The 15,909-nt window shown below is 34.8% G+C and overlaps 1 protein-coding gene across 2 annotated transcripts in view; it reads left to right on the top strand.

Annotated features, from left to right (window-relative positions):
• The window catches only part of LOC144446162 (regulator of G-protein signaling 12-like), a 73,605-nt gene that overhangs the window by 35,646 nt on the left and 22,050 nt on the right, over positions 1-15,909 (top strand). For both annotated transcript variants that reach the window (XM_078135897.1, XM_078135896.1), the window contains exons 3-12: positions 1,906-1,927; positions 5,741-5,901; positions 6,678-6,764; positions 6,965-7,111; positions 9,317-9,532; positions 10,252-10,348; positions 10,966-11,013; positions 12,311-12,456; positions 13,804-13,998; positions 14,143-14,216. In XM_078135897.1, coding sequence (XP_077992023.1) covers positions 1,906-1,927; positions 5,741-5,901; positions 6,678-6,764; positions 6,965-7,111; positions 9,317-9,532; positions 10,252-10,348; positions 10,966-11,013; positions 12,311-12,456; positions 13,804-13,998; positions 14,143-14,216 — 1,193 coding nt within the window. The remainder of the gene's footprint in view (positions 1-1,905; positions 1,928-5,740; positions 5,902-6,677; positions 6,765-6,964; positions 7,112-9,316; positions 9,533-10,251; positions 10,349-10,965; positions 11,014-12,310; positions 12,457-13,803; positions 13,999-14,142; positions 14,217-15,909) is intronic.

Here is a 15,909-nt window from a genome sequence, read left to right as displayed (position 1 = left end):
TTTTTAAATCAAGTAACCAAAGTTATATTCATTAAAATTGGTCAATTACTTATAACAAGACATTGTATCTGTTAATTAGTGGTCAATCATTATCCATAGGTAGTGTAGTGGTAAGTTTTAATGTTGAGTGAAAGCTTGGTTTTGAATTTGTCACTATTTGGTAAAATAAATGTTGCCTCCTAAGGAAAATGTATGTTGTCTAAACTTTCAGCTTTTTAAAACCTAGACTTCAGCTTTTTAAAACTAGAATGGGGTATTGGTTTTTGGTCAAAATGGGGCCTGGGGTTTCCAGCACTGCACTACACACTCACTCCTACCAGAGCTGGCCACTGGTACCACCCATAGGGTTATTGTACATGTTGTAGCTGCAGCAGGAACAGTTTTTGTGACAGTGTGTGTTGTTAGGTACAATAACTTACAATTACACTGTGAAGGGTATTGAAAGGACAAAAGTGACAATTTTTTCCATTTTTATACAAAACAGCCACCATGCTTCTGTGTATCCAACAACTATACAATATATCACTGGTCACTAAAGCCCTCTTGTGAATGGATAAATTCTAGATATAATATTGATTTGTAAAACTTGGGTCAAGTATTTTGTATAGAGTGATAATTGCACAGATGTTAGGAGATGATAATGACCAAGCCTTGAAGTGATAGATTGTAAACAGAGCAACATATCAAGTATGCTAAGAACACTTACAGTAGATTTGTCCTAGCTATCAACAAATTCTCACACATTTAGAATGTGTGAGAGATTAAAGTGTTTTGAGGTACACAAACATACATTTAATTTTGTATAGTCAAGAAGAGATTTACCATTATTTGTTGTCAACTATTAAATGACTATTTTAGTTGATTTAGGGAGGGCCTGTCTCCTGCCAAGTTTCTCTAAGTTTTCAGGGAAGGAAATCGTCAATTTGTTCTTTGTATGTTCTACATGTACATTTAGACTTCATATTTTCTCCAGTTACTAGCTTCCAAATGCAAGGAAAGCTGTTTTACTTTTATTGCCTACATTGTACATGCCAGTATTCAAATGATTTGTCAGATTTGAATGTTTGTGAGCCTACTTATTATACATGTACAGTTTGATTTAAGATAGATGTAATATGTTTATAGGTGATATCATGTGAAAGCCTAAATCATAAAACCATGTGTCTGTATGTAAACAAATGTAAATGGAATGACTACGTACATTTATTTGTTTTGAACAACAAATTGTAGATTTGTGGAATATTGCATCGTCGCAAACCACGACACCGTTTTACGGTACCATTTTTCGCAAGCCGGTCCCTACTGGAGAAATATTAGCTCTGGTTTGCGAGAATGGGAATATTGATATAGCACTAGGCAGACATACAGATGTACATACATACATACATACATACATACATACATACAGACAGACATACATACATACATACATACATACATACATACATACATACATACATACATACATACACACACACACACACACACACACACACACACATACATACATACATACATACATACATACATGTATATACACATACATTTTTATGCACACATGGACACATTTACAGGGTTATACTTTGTGGCATGGTAACACATAGACTTCAGGTTTCTAAGGTTTATAGTGTAGGAACACTTTGTTATTTGGGTGGAGTGTCATACAATAGCAACACATACACATAACTTCATTGTTACATGTCAAATACAAAACTTGTCTAGTCATCTTAGCTCTCCACAAACAATTATTATATCCTAAGTGTTCCTTCTTGTTCCTTCTGTTCTTTTCTTTATACTACTGGATATCAAAAACTTGAGTATGTATACTGTATCTGTTATAAATTGTGAACAATAAATAGTGTACTTTATTTATATGTAATTAAATACATTTTGTTCTGTTTTCAGTCCATTACTGTATCTGATGGAGGTATGTATAAACATATTTCAGTTGACATGTTCATATCTGTATTATTTATTGATAATGTTATCATTATTTCATTTATTAATGTGCATAATCCCACTCCAAATAATTTTAACCCCTTGATACCCCTCACTCTCCCTCTCATGTAATATCACCCCTCCCTCCCTCTCCGGGCCCTCTCACCTAATACCTCTCCCTCTCACCTAATCCTCCCTCTCCCTTTTACGTAGTACCCCTCCCTCTCCCTCTCACCTACCCCTCTCTGTCCCTTTCACCAAATACCCCCTCCTCCCCCCCCCCCCCCCCCCCCCTTTCTCGCTTGTACCTATTGTGGCGATATAACTACATGGACTTACTGGAACCTAATAACTACATGGACTTACTAGAACCTAATAACTACATGGACTTACTAGAACCTTATAACTACATGGACTTACTAGAACCTAATATTTACATGGACTTACTAGAACCTAATAACTACATGGACTTACTAGAACCTAATATTTACATGGACTTACTGGAACCTAATAACTACATGGACTTACTAGAACCTAATAACTACATGGACTTACTAGAACCTAATAACTACATGGACATACTAGAACCTAATAACTACATGGACTTACTAGAACCTAATAACTACATGGACTTACTAGAACCTAATAACTACATGGACTTACTAGAACCTAATAACTACATGGACATACTAGAACCTAATAACTACATGGACTTACTAGAACCTAATAACTACATGGACTTACTAGAACCTAATAACTACATGGACTTACTAGAACCTAATAACTACATGGACTTACTAGAACCTAATAACTACATGGACTTACTAGAACCTAATAACTACATGGACATACTAGACCCTAATAACTACATGGACTTACTAGAACCTAATAACTACATGGACTTACTAGAACCTAATAACTACATGGACTTACTAGAACCTAATAACTACATGGACATACTAGAACCTAATAACTACATGGACTTACTAGAACCTAATAACTACATGGACATACTAGAACCTAATAACTACATGGACTTACTGGAACCTAATAACTACATGGACATACTAGAACCTAATAACTACATGGACATACTAGAACCTTATAACTACATGGACTTACTAGAACCTAATAACTACATGGACTTACTAGAACCTAATAACTACATAGACTTACTAGAACCTAATAACTACATGGACTTACTAGGCTAAGAACCTAATAACTACATGGACTTACTAGAACCTTATAACTACATGGACTTACTAGAACCTTATAACTACATGGACATACTAGAACCTAATAACTACATGGACTTACTTGAACCTAATAACTACATGGACTTACTAGAACCTAATAACTACATGGACTTACTAGAACCTTATAACTACATGGACTTACTAGAACCTTATAACTACATGGACATACTAGAACCTAATAACTACATGGACTTACTTGAACCTAATAACTACATGGACTTACTAGAACCTAATAACTACATGGACTTACTAGAACCTAATAACTACATGGACTTACTAGAACCTAATAACTACATGGACTTATTAGAACCTAATAACTACATGGACATACTAGAACCTAATAACTACATGGACTTACTAGAACCTAATAACTACATGGACTTACTAGAACCTAATAACTACATGGACTTACTAGAACCTAATAACTACATGGACTTACTAGAACCTTATAACTACATGGACTTACTAGAACCTAATAACTACATGGACTTACTAGAACCTTATAACTACATGGACATACTAGAACCTAATAACTACATGGACATACTAGAACCTAATAACTACATGGACATACTAGACCCTAATAACTACATGGACTTACTAGAACCTAATAACTACATGGACTTACTAGAACCTAATAACTACATGGACTTACTAGAACCTAATAACTACATGGACTTACTAGAACCTAATAACTACATGGACTTACTAGAACCTAATAACTACATGGACTTACTAGAACCTAATAACTACATGGACTTACTAGAACCTAATAACTACATGGACTTACTAGAACCTAATAACTACATGGACTTACTAGAACCTTATAACTACATGGACTTACTAGAACCTAAAAACTACATGGACTTACTAGAACCTTATAACTACATGGACATACTAGAACCTAATAACTACATGGACATACTAGAACCTAATAACTACATGGACTTACTAGAACCTAATAACTACATGGACTTACTAGAACCTTATAACTACATGGACATACTAGAACCTAATAACTACATAGACTTACTAGAACCTAATAACTACATGGACTTACTAGAACCTTATAACTACATGGACATACTAGAACCTAATAACTACATGGACTTACTAGAACCTAATAACTACATGGACTTACTAGAACCTTATAACTACATGGACTTACTAGAACCTAATAACTACATAGACTTACTAGAACCTAATAACTACATGGACTTACTAGAACCTAATAACTACATGGACTTACTAGAACCTAATAACTACATGGACTTACTAGAACCTAATAACTACATGGACTTACTAGAACCTAATAACTACATGGACTTACTAGAACCTTATAACTACATGGACATACTAGAACCTAATAACTACATGGACTTACTAGAACCTAATCACTACATGGACTTACTAGAACCTAATAACTACATGGACTTACTAGAACCTAATAACTACATGGACTTACTAGAACCTAATAACTACATGGACTTACTAGAACCTAATAACTACATGGACTTACTAGAACCTAATAACTACATGGACTTACTAGAACCTAATAACTACATGGACTTACTAGAACCTTATAACTACATGGACTTACTAGAACCTTATAACTACATGGACTTACTAGAACCTAATAACTACATGGACTTACTAGAACCTAATAACTACATGGACTTACTAGAACCTAATAACTACATGGACTTACTAGAACCTAATAACTACATGGACTTACTAGAACCTAATAACTACATGGACTTACTAGAACCTTATAACTACATGGACTTACTAGAACCTTATAACTACATGGACTTACTAGAACCTAATAACTACATGGACTTACTAGAACCTAATAACTACATGGACTTACTAGAACCTAATAACTACATGGACTTACTAGAACCTTATAACTACATGGACTTACTAGAACCTAATAACTACATGGACTTACTAGAACCTAATAACTACATGGACTTACTAGAACCTAATAACTACATGGACTTACTAGAACCTAATAACTACATGGACTTACTAGAACCTAATAACTACATGGACTTACTAGAACCTTATAACTACATGGACTTACTAGAACCTAATAACTACATGGACTTACTAGAACCTAATAACTACATGGACTTACTAGAACCTAATAACTACATGGACTTACTAGAACCTAATAACTACATGGACTTACTAGAACCTAATAACTACATGGACTTACTAGAACCTTATAACTACATGGACTTACTAGAACCTTATAACTACATGGACTTACTAGAACCTAATAACTACATGGACTTACTAGAACCTAATAACTACATGGACTTACTAGAACCTAATAACTACATGGACTTACTAGAACCTAATAACTACATGGACTTACTAGAACCTAATAACTACATGGACTTACTAGAACCTAATAACTACATGGACTTACTAGAACCTAATATTTAAAGTACCATTTGTAACACACTCCAAATTGACTTTGAGAGGTACCAGTACCATCTGTAACACATTAAATGTACTATCTCCAAATTGACTTTCAGAGCTACCAGTGCCGTCTGTAGGTATCATAAGTAGAAGCAGTAGTTTGAGAAGTGTTGATAGTGCTAGAGATCTTCACAAGCAGGACGCTGGTCGTGTTGCAAGCTGGGCTGTTGGATTTGAACGATTACTGAATGATCCTATGGGATTGACTTGTTTTACAGTAAGTTACATGATACACTGGTATTCCAATGTGTTAAAGTGCAGATTTACTTCTAAGAGAAGTACACATGTACATTTTTTCTGATACTTCCAGTGTTGGAAGAAGGGAGTAGTTTCCATGTGTTCCCCATGCATTCAATATCATGTCAAGATATTACAAGTATGTTACACTGTCAGACTTTTGAGATAATAGGGTGTTAATATCAATAACTACATTATCTAGGTGTTGAAAAATTATGACATGTTGACATGAAAATCAAACTTAATCAAATCAAATCAAATCAAATCATATACAGGTAGACTTGTTGTATACCGTGTCTGTTGTTCTATGGTTGGACATTGGTTTAGAGACCACGTTGACATCCAGACTACATTTCACACATTTGACAGATCACTTATCCTATGCTGGCAGTTTAATGTAAGCCATATATTGCGTCAATTAATGAATTTCTCCTACAAGCTTTGATAAAGTGTTCTTGTGCCATGTATTTTTTTCAGTGTGTGTGTAACTGAAAGTGGATAAATGTAGTCAATACACAATCATGCATTTTGATGTTACATTAGAGTAGCTTGTTAGAGGTATCCGTATGAAGTGACTAGCTAACAGAGATTGTGAATTCCTCTGATCAGTATTTGTTATATATAGAGGAAGTGAAGCATTGACAATAGAGACAAATTTCACCTGTCATACTGTCCTTAACAGAAATCTTTGGGGTGTTTGCATTGTTTGTTTGTTTGTTCTTTTGACGTCAAATGCTTTTGTTTCTTGGATTGTAGGAATTCTTGAAGAAGGAGTTCAGTGAGGAGAATATAGCATTCTGGATTGCATGTGAGAAGTACAAGAAGATAACAGATAATGGAGAGGTAAGTGTCACATCATGATGTTTGTCATGGGTTTTGTAAAGAGCCAAACCACTGTTAGTAAGCAATAATACAAGTTTTAGCAAGTAGAACAGTAGTATTTATACAGAGCAAATTTGCAATGTATGTTTTAAGTATGACAAAAGTTGAACTACTAAATAATAGATTTATTGTAAACTTGTGATTGTCCATTTCTTGTACAGATGCAGAGAATGGCCAGAGAGATCTATCACAAACACTTGTCAAAGAAAGCTAATATGCCAGTCAATTTAGACAGTCATGCTAAGCAAGAAGTGGAATGCAAACTAGAACACCCATCACTAGATATGTATGATTTCCAACAGAAACAGGTAATGTGTTCAATTCTAGTTGGATATGTGTCTAATAAATGACCATTGTTTATTGGTTAGTATGCAGCTGATGCAAGAAGTCTCTATATTGTGTGTCTGTGTGTCTGTCTGTGTGTATCAGGCCACTTTTGTTATTGTGTGTCTGTCTGTTTACATCCGTCTGTCTATCTCACCATGTCTATTTGTCATTTCTGGAAATAAAAGAAAACAATGTAGCAATGTCTAGTACACTGTGTAGTTATATATTTGACCAATTTGAGACTGAACTTTACTAGAAATTTCTTGTACAGTTTCTATTTCAAAAGTCAAAACAATTAAAAATTAACAAAGAAGAGATTTGTTTATGTCTACCAGTACATATAAGTACATATAAGTCTTTGAAACTTTCACTTTCTGTTCCTTCTCAATATAACTTGTATCATTCTTGAAAACTAAACTTTTACCTGTTAGTGTATATATTCATCAAATTTCTTACTCTGTTTTGTAATTTTCTCTTACTAACAAAACATATGCACCTTAATTTATACTTTTTCTTTCCCATCACTATCTTTGTTGCATTATATATCCATGTTGTTACCATGGAAACAAGTATATAGTGAGCAAAGTAAGTTAAAATCCACAGTGCATCAGTTTGGTGCTGTAGAATGTGCACATAAAAACACATGGCTGGAGCACTGTTTAACTGCATGATGGTGGTCATGTGATCTGTAACTTCAAAGGTCAAAATGCACACTTGGCAAATGGGTTAAAATTAGTCATGGTGCCTCTGTCACCTGTGTTACATGTACATTGTGTGCCATTTGTACTAATTTGAATATGTGAATGTATTAAATATTTGTACTAACTGTTGTTAACCTGCATTGTGCCCAGTATTGCAGCTATTAACTAATGTACTTTGAATAAGTTTCAGACTATACTATGTTAGTACATTTTGTACACCAACTTAGCCAAAGTGTTGCCGAGGTAACAGAACCTGACACTATATTAAAAAGTATTATACTATCGGACAGATTCTGAATATTGATGGGAATATTTGTAGATGTGTCCAGTTCAAGAATTATTGAAGACTATATATGACCTCATTGTTGATATGCAAATCAAGCCTAAAAATGGGATATCTTGTCAAAAAAGAAAAAACTTCAAAATTACTACCTGCCTGATTTTCTGAAATTTGGTGGTGATATTTCTAGGGATATAGATGGAGATCTGTTAATGATACGATTATACAATCATTAATATGCATGTTATTAGTGATTTGTTGATGATACGATTATACAATCATTAATATGCATGTTATTAGTGATTTGTTCAAATTTCAAAACTACATGGTGGAACTACATTCTAAATGGAATGTCTTCTTTGCAAATTAATGGCATAGATTTCAATATCAGTTGTGCTACAACGCCATTGGCTCTATTTTTATCTTGACGGGTTATTTTTGATGTTCTTAGATTTATCCGACTATGATATTGTGGGATGTTATAATATGGGTTGATATGAATGTACACAATGCATGGCCTTGACACTACTTGGTGCAGTTCTTCTTTATTTCACCTAATAATAATAATAATAATAATAATAATGTAATAATAATAATAATAATAATGTAATAATAATAATAATAATAATAATAATAATAATAATAATAATAATAATAATAATGTAATAATAATAATATGTATGTACTGTAAGTTGCACTTCAAAGTTTGGGGTTTTGTTTATGTTTTAGCCATTTCTGGAGAGTAACATCATTTAAGACTTAACAAACATCATTTAAGACTAAACACTTTTCTAAAGGTTAAAATAAAATCAGATAAGAGAATGAATAAATTATACTTTACAGTTGATTTTTGTACTTTTTGACTGTTTTTCTTATAAGAAATAATTTTAGATGTAATATTTTGGTATTGTAACTTTAGATGTAATATTTTGGTATTGTACCCTTGATATAATGTGAAAACGCTTTCATCCATACTTCATTTAAATACAAAAGACGTGTATGTGTTTGACATAGAGGGCAGTAGTTCAATTGTGAATGTAGCTGATGCAGTGAAAAGTAAACCACAGGAGCCACTGTGAAATGATGCGCCTATGATCATTAATCAAATTTTGAATATTACATCTGAGAAAGTTAACATATTGATATAAAATCTAAACTTGATGTATGCCAGGAGTTCATATTTGTCTCCTTTTGTCATGTTTCAGATTTTTCAGTTGATGAAGTTTGATAGTTATTCTCGTTTCCTGAAGAATGAAGTATATAAGAGTTGTTTGTTAGCTGAGATGGAAGGCAAACCACTACCAATACAACAGGAAAGCCAAGATAGCATTGCTACAGGAACTGATACTGCAAGCTCCAACAGAGAGACAAAGCTGAGTAAAAAAGCAAGTAAAAAAGAAGACAAGAAGAAAAAGGAAAAGGTGTGTAAAGTTTACATATGTAGATAGTGTACAGTCAGTGATATGATGACTCATTTTACAAAGTTTACATATGTAGATAGTGTAAAGTTTACATAATTATGTAGATAGTGTAGAGTCAGTGATATGTTGACTCATTTTACATCTATTAAATAATATTTTTGTTTATACTGGATAGTCCTTTAATATATAAAGACTTGTCTCCCAAGAAGTCCAGTGAGGGCCATCCCTCATGGGTTCAGTGTTAATTTTGATCAGAATATCAACTATATTCTCTCTAATCAGTAGAATATCACCGCTATTCTCTCTAATCAACAGAATATCGCCACTATTCTCTCTAATCAACAGAATATCACCACTATTTTCTCTCATCAGTAGAATATCACCACTATTCTCTCTAATCAACAGAATATCACCACTATTCTCTCTAATCAACAGAATATCACCACTATTCTCTCTAATCAATAGAATATCACCACTATTCTCTCTAATCAATAGAATATCACCACTATTCTCTCTAATCAATAGAATATCACCACTATTCTCTCTAATCAACAGAATATCACCACTATTCTCTCTAATCAATAGAATATCACCACTATTCTCTCTAATCAATAGAATATCACCACTATTCTCTCTAATCAATAGAATATCACCACTATTCTCTCTAATCAGTCAAATATCACCACTATTCTCAATAACAACAATAAATTGAATTGCAGGAAAAGAAAAAAGAGAAGTCGATGTCTGGAGATAGTAGTATTGATACAACAGATGATGGTGAAAAAAGAAGGAAGTCCATTCTGCCATGGAATAGAAGTAAGTGTTTTATGTACTTTCTAAATTTCTTTTAACAAAGAAGAGGTGTGCTGTGTTATTGCAGGACATAATGTCAGAATGTTGTAGACAAGTGTGCTGTATTATTGCAGGACATAATGTCAGAATGTTGTAGACAAGTGTGCTGTATTATTGCAGGACATAATGTCAGAATGTTGTAGACAAGTGTGCTGTATTATTGCAGGACATAATGTCAGAATGTTGTAGACAAGTGTGCTGTATTATTGCAGGACATAATGTCAGAATGTTGTAGACAAGTGTGCTGTATTATTGCAGGACATAATGTCAGAATGTTGTAGACAAGTGTGCTGTTTTATTGCAGGACATAATGTCAGAATGTTGTAGACAAGTGTGCTGTATTATTGCAGGACATAATGTCAGATTGTTGTATACAAGTGTGCTGTATTATTGCAGGACATAATGTCAGAATGTTGTAGACAAGTGTGCTGTGTTATTGCAGGACATAATGTCCATTTGTTTGATTGTACTATCTCATATAAATGACTAGTAGTGGTCATTGTCTCAGTTACCTTCTCCCCACTATGGACTGTGATGCACATTTCAGTATCACTAAATTTGCATACAATTTGTTTTTGTAGGCAAGAGTGGAAAGAAAGTAATCAAAGCAGAAAAGAAGGAAAAGAAAGGTATGTATTATAAAATGGAATATATGTCAATCATAAAAAGACAACTCATTGAAACAAATATGACTTCATCGGTCATTATTATACCAGTATACAAATAAATTAGTTCCTAGACAGTGGTCTATGATTACTTAGTTATACAAGACAAGTTGTGTTCATTTGGATACAAGGTTTTATGTTACATATAACAATATGTGGCTAAGCCATTGGTTCAGCAGTGCTTGAAATGTGAGCAATGAAAGTCCTAATTACACCTATTTTGACAAGTATTAGTATCTAGGTACAGGTATTAGTAACTAGGTACAGGTATTAGTAACTAGGTACAGGTATTAGTATCTAGGTACAGGTATTAGTATCTAGGTACAGGTATTAGTATCTAGGTACAGGTATTAGTATCTAGGTACAGGTATTAGTATCTAGGTACAGGTATTAGTATCTAGGTACAGGTATTAGTAACTAGGTACAGGTATTAGTAACTAGGTACAGGTATTAGTAACTAGGTACAGGTATTAGTAACATGGTAAAGGCTCATGTCACTTGTCATTGATTCATAGTAAAGGCTCCTCGTGTCACTTGTCATTGATTCATAGTAAAGGCTCCTCATGTCACTTGTCATTGATTCATAGTAAAGGCTCCTCATGTCACTTGTCATTGATTCATAGTAAATGCTCCTCGTGTCACTTGTCATTGATTCATAGTAAAGGCTCCTCATGTCACTTGTCATTGATTCATAGTAAAGGCTCCTCATGTCACTTGTCATTGATTCATAGTAAAGGCTCCTCATGTCACTTGTCATTGATTCATAGTAAAGGCTCTGCATGTCACTTGTCATTGATTCATAGTAAAGGCTCCTCATGTCACTTGTCATTGATTCATAGTAAAGGCTCCTCATGTCACTTGTCATTGATTCATAGTAAAGGACTCCTTATGTTACTCATATTTTCTTAAACTGAATGAAGAACAATGTGAATAATATCAAATTATTGAGTGTACAGTGTGAACTACTCTATTTTATACAATGTCATCTCTGTTTGCAACCTATATTCAGTTTGGTGTATAAAGAATTATGTAATTGCTAAACCACATGATTGTGTATGCAATAAGGCTCCAATAACCTGTATATCTTACTGCATGTGTAGTTTGCAACCTATATTCAGTTTGGTGTATAAAGAATTATGTAATTGCTAAACCACATGATTGTGTATGCAATAAGGCTCCAATAATGAAAGCTGTACCTGTATATCTTACTGCATGTGTAGTTTTTAAAGTCAAATTGATGAGTATTTGTTATTTGTTGCAGGTGCAGTGGTAGTAGTATTAGCTGAAGAGAAAGAGAATAAAGTGACCACAAAGACAGAAAGTGTTGGTAGTACAGGGAGTAGAAGAAGTTCATTGGCAAGTGGTGATGTTAATAGATTTGTTAGAGAAGCTAGTGAAAGTAGTGAGGTAGGTTGATGTGGCAAACAAACAGTCAATTATGATGTGTGTCTTTTCCAAAAATGATTGTTCTGTACAAAAATATGACTTACTAATTCTGTGGTGCTGAATCCACTCAATGTTGGTTATTTATTCTTGTGCCTAATTCAACTAACATTAATCAATATGTCTGCCTGCCACCTCAACCATAACTCTCATATCTCCTGGCACCATACACTCAAAAGTAACATTTGCATGCTACACCAAGAATATTAACAACAATACTTACATTAGTATGCACTCTTATATATCTTATATCTCTCAAGTTGTGTCTCTGTGTCTGTGTCTGTGTCTGTGTCTGTGTCTCTGTGTGTGTGTGTGTGTGTGTGTGTGTGTGTGGGAGTGTCTCTCTGTGTGTGAGTGGGAGTGTTTGTATGTGTGCATGTACATGTCCATGTGTGTGTTGGGGTATGTGGGTTTTTGTTAATATACACATGCACATACCACTGTATGTGGTTGGTATAGGTTTGTAAATATATATTACATACATAGTGACATACATGTTAGGACAGATATGATTGTGTATCTATTACTGACTGAGTACAACTTAATAGATTTTGATCTAATCTGACATAATAACTATTATAATTGTATTGTCAAGTTCAACCTATGTCTGTTCTATGTCACGTATACTTACAAATGGATATTTTTGATGACGGCCTGAAAAACTGTTGACATAAATGTACTATAACTCTCAGTTGAACGGTGTTGTCATTTTATTCTAAATGTTGTTGAACATTTCACCGACTTATAAAAGCTAGCCACATCAGTCATTTAGAAATTCCCAGTTGATGTTTTAGAAATATTTTCTGGTTGCCACAGTATGCTAATAAAATGCATCTGTGTCATTCAGAGGTTTTGAACAATTCAGCATCTGATATATATTCTGTAACAGACCCTATAATCACCTCTGTAAGTGTATGATTTAGTTCTATAAAGCTCTGCTAAAATGACGCCATGGAAGGCCAGGTAATAGGAATAACATTTGGGTTAGAATAAATAGTTGTATGCATGAGCTATAACTAATATGTAAAAGTTTGTTGTGGACAAAGGAATAATCCCATCTAATCTTTATGACTGTACTAATGTAACAAGCTGGGATTAAATCATGGGTTCTTTAGCAAACATGTTTTAAAGGCATATACCATTTGATTAATAACTAGAGATGGATACCAGTAGCCATGGCAACAGTAGAAGTATTGAGTTATAAACCATTATCAATATAACAACCTTCTATCTTGATAAAAGGGTTGTGAAATGTAAATGAAAACACACTTGGTAATATGTCACATGATAAAAACTGTTTGCTTTGTACAGTCAATGGAAAGACCAGCTGAAAGTGATGATGGTAGCAAAGAACAGAAATTCTGCCGTGTTATTTTACCAGATAATTCCACAACTGTTATTGTTGCTAAGAGAGGGCAGTCAGTGAGGGCAGCATTAAAACTGCTATGTGAAAGAAGAAGAATACCCATTGCCTCTATGGAGGTCTATGACACTGCTACCAATGAGGTCAGTTTGAATGTTAATAAGCCTATTGAAACACACCAGTACTTGTACTACTGTACTGAAGTTAAAGAATACATCTGAATTTACCATTTGCAATCAGAATGATTACATTATTGAATAATTTGTATATCATCTTTATCACTACAGTTGTATGGTCTTGATGGAGATCTCTCATCCCTTGCTTGTAAAGAGGTACAAGTTGAAAACAGAGTCATGTTTAGGTGAGTAAACAGCCAGCAAGGTGAGAGAAATGTCTTCTTTCTCCACATATTTGTTTTAAGATCCTACTGTTATTCAATTTTATTCCTTGAGTACATTAGCAGATATCTTAGAAATTCATGAACAGTTCTTATTTTTCCAAGAATAAAATATTTGATAATTGTAGCATAGGAGGATTAATTGTATTGATTTCTCTGTACAGTTGCCCATTCTGGAGTTATGGTTACCTCTGTACAGTTGCCCATTCTGGCGTTATGGTTACCTCTGTACAGTTGCCCATTCTGGAGTTATGGTTACCTCTGTACAGTTGCCCATTCTGGTGTTATGGTTACCTCTGTACAGTTGCCCATTCTAGAGTTATGGTTACCTCTGTACAGTTGCCCATTCTGGTGTTATGGTTACCTCTGTACAGTTGCCCATTCTGGAGTTATGGTTACCTCTGTACAGTTGCCCATTCTAGAGTTATGGTTACCTCTGTACAGTTGCCCATTCTGGCGTTATGGTTACCTCTGTACAGTTGCCCATTCTGGCGTTATGGTTACCTCTGTACAGTTGCCCATTCTGGAGTTATGGTTACCTCTGTACAGTTGCCCATTCTGGTGTTATGGTTACCTCTGTACAGTTGCCCATTCTGGCGTTATGGTTACCTCTGTACAGTTGCCCATTCTAGAGTTATGGTTACCTCTGTACAGTTACCCATTCTAGAGTTATGGTTACCTCTGTACAGTTGCCCATTCTGGAGTTATGGTTACCTCTGTACAGTTACCCATTCTAGAGTTATGGTTACCTCTGTACAGTTGCCCATTCTAGAGTTATGGTTACCTCTGTACAGTTGCCCATTCTAGAGTTATGGTTACCTCTGTACAGTTGCCCATTCTGGCGTTATGGTTACCTCTGTACAGTTGCCCATTCTGGTGTTATGGTTACCTCTGTACAGTTGCCCATTCTAGAGTTATGGTTACCTCTGTACAGTTGCCCATTCTAGAGTTATGGTTACCTCTGTACAGTTGCCCATTCTAGAGTTATGGTTACCTCTGTACAGTTGCCCATTCTGGCGTTATGGTTACCTCTGTACAGTTGCCCATTCTGGTGTTATGGTTACCTCTGTACAGTTGCCCATTCTAGAGTTATGGTTACCTCTGTACAGTTGCCCATTCTGGCGTTATGGTTACCTCTGTACAGTTGCCCATTCTAGAGTTATGGTTACCTCTGTACAGTTGCCCATTCTGGCGTTATGGTTACCTCTGTACAGTTGCCCATTCTAGAGTTATGGTTACCTCTGTACAGTTGCCCATTCTAGAGTTATGGTTACCCCTGTATAGTTGCCCATTCTAGAGTTATGGTTACCTCTGTACAGTTGCCCATTCTAGAGTTATGGTTACCTCTGTACAGTTGCCCATTCTAGAGTTATGGTTACCTCTGTACAGTTGCCCATTCTGGCGTTATGGTTACCTCTGTACAGTTGCCCATTCTGGAGTTATGGTTACCTCTGTACAGTTGCCCATTCTGGCGTTATGGTTACCTCTGTACAGTTGCCCATTCTAGAGTTATGGTTACCTCTGTACAGTTGCCCATTCTGGCGTTATGGTTACCTCTGTACAGTTGCCCATTCTAGAGTTATGGTTACCTCTGTACAGTTGCCCATTCTAGAGTTATGGTTACCTCTGTACAGTTGCCCATTCTAGAGTTATGGTT

This window comes from Glandiceps talaboti, chromosome 15, assembly GCF_964340395.1.
Source record: "Glandiceps talaboti chromosome 15, keGlaTala1.1, whole genome shotgun sequence".
Lineage (NCBI taxonomy): Eukaryota > Metazoa > Hemichordata > Enteropneusta > Spengelidae > Glandiceps > Glandiceps talaboti.
The sequence above is the reverse complement of the archived record's forward strand: the minus strand, read 5'-3'. Positions and strand labels throughout refer to the sequence as shown.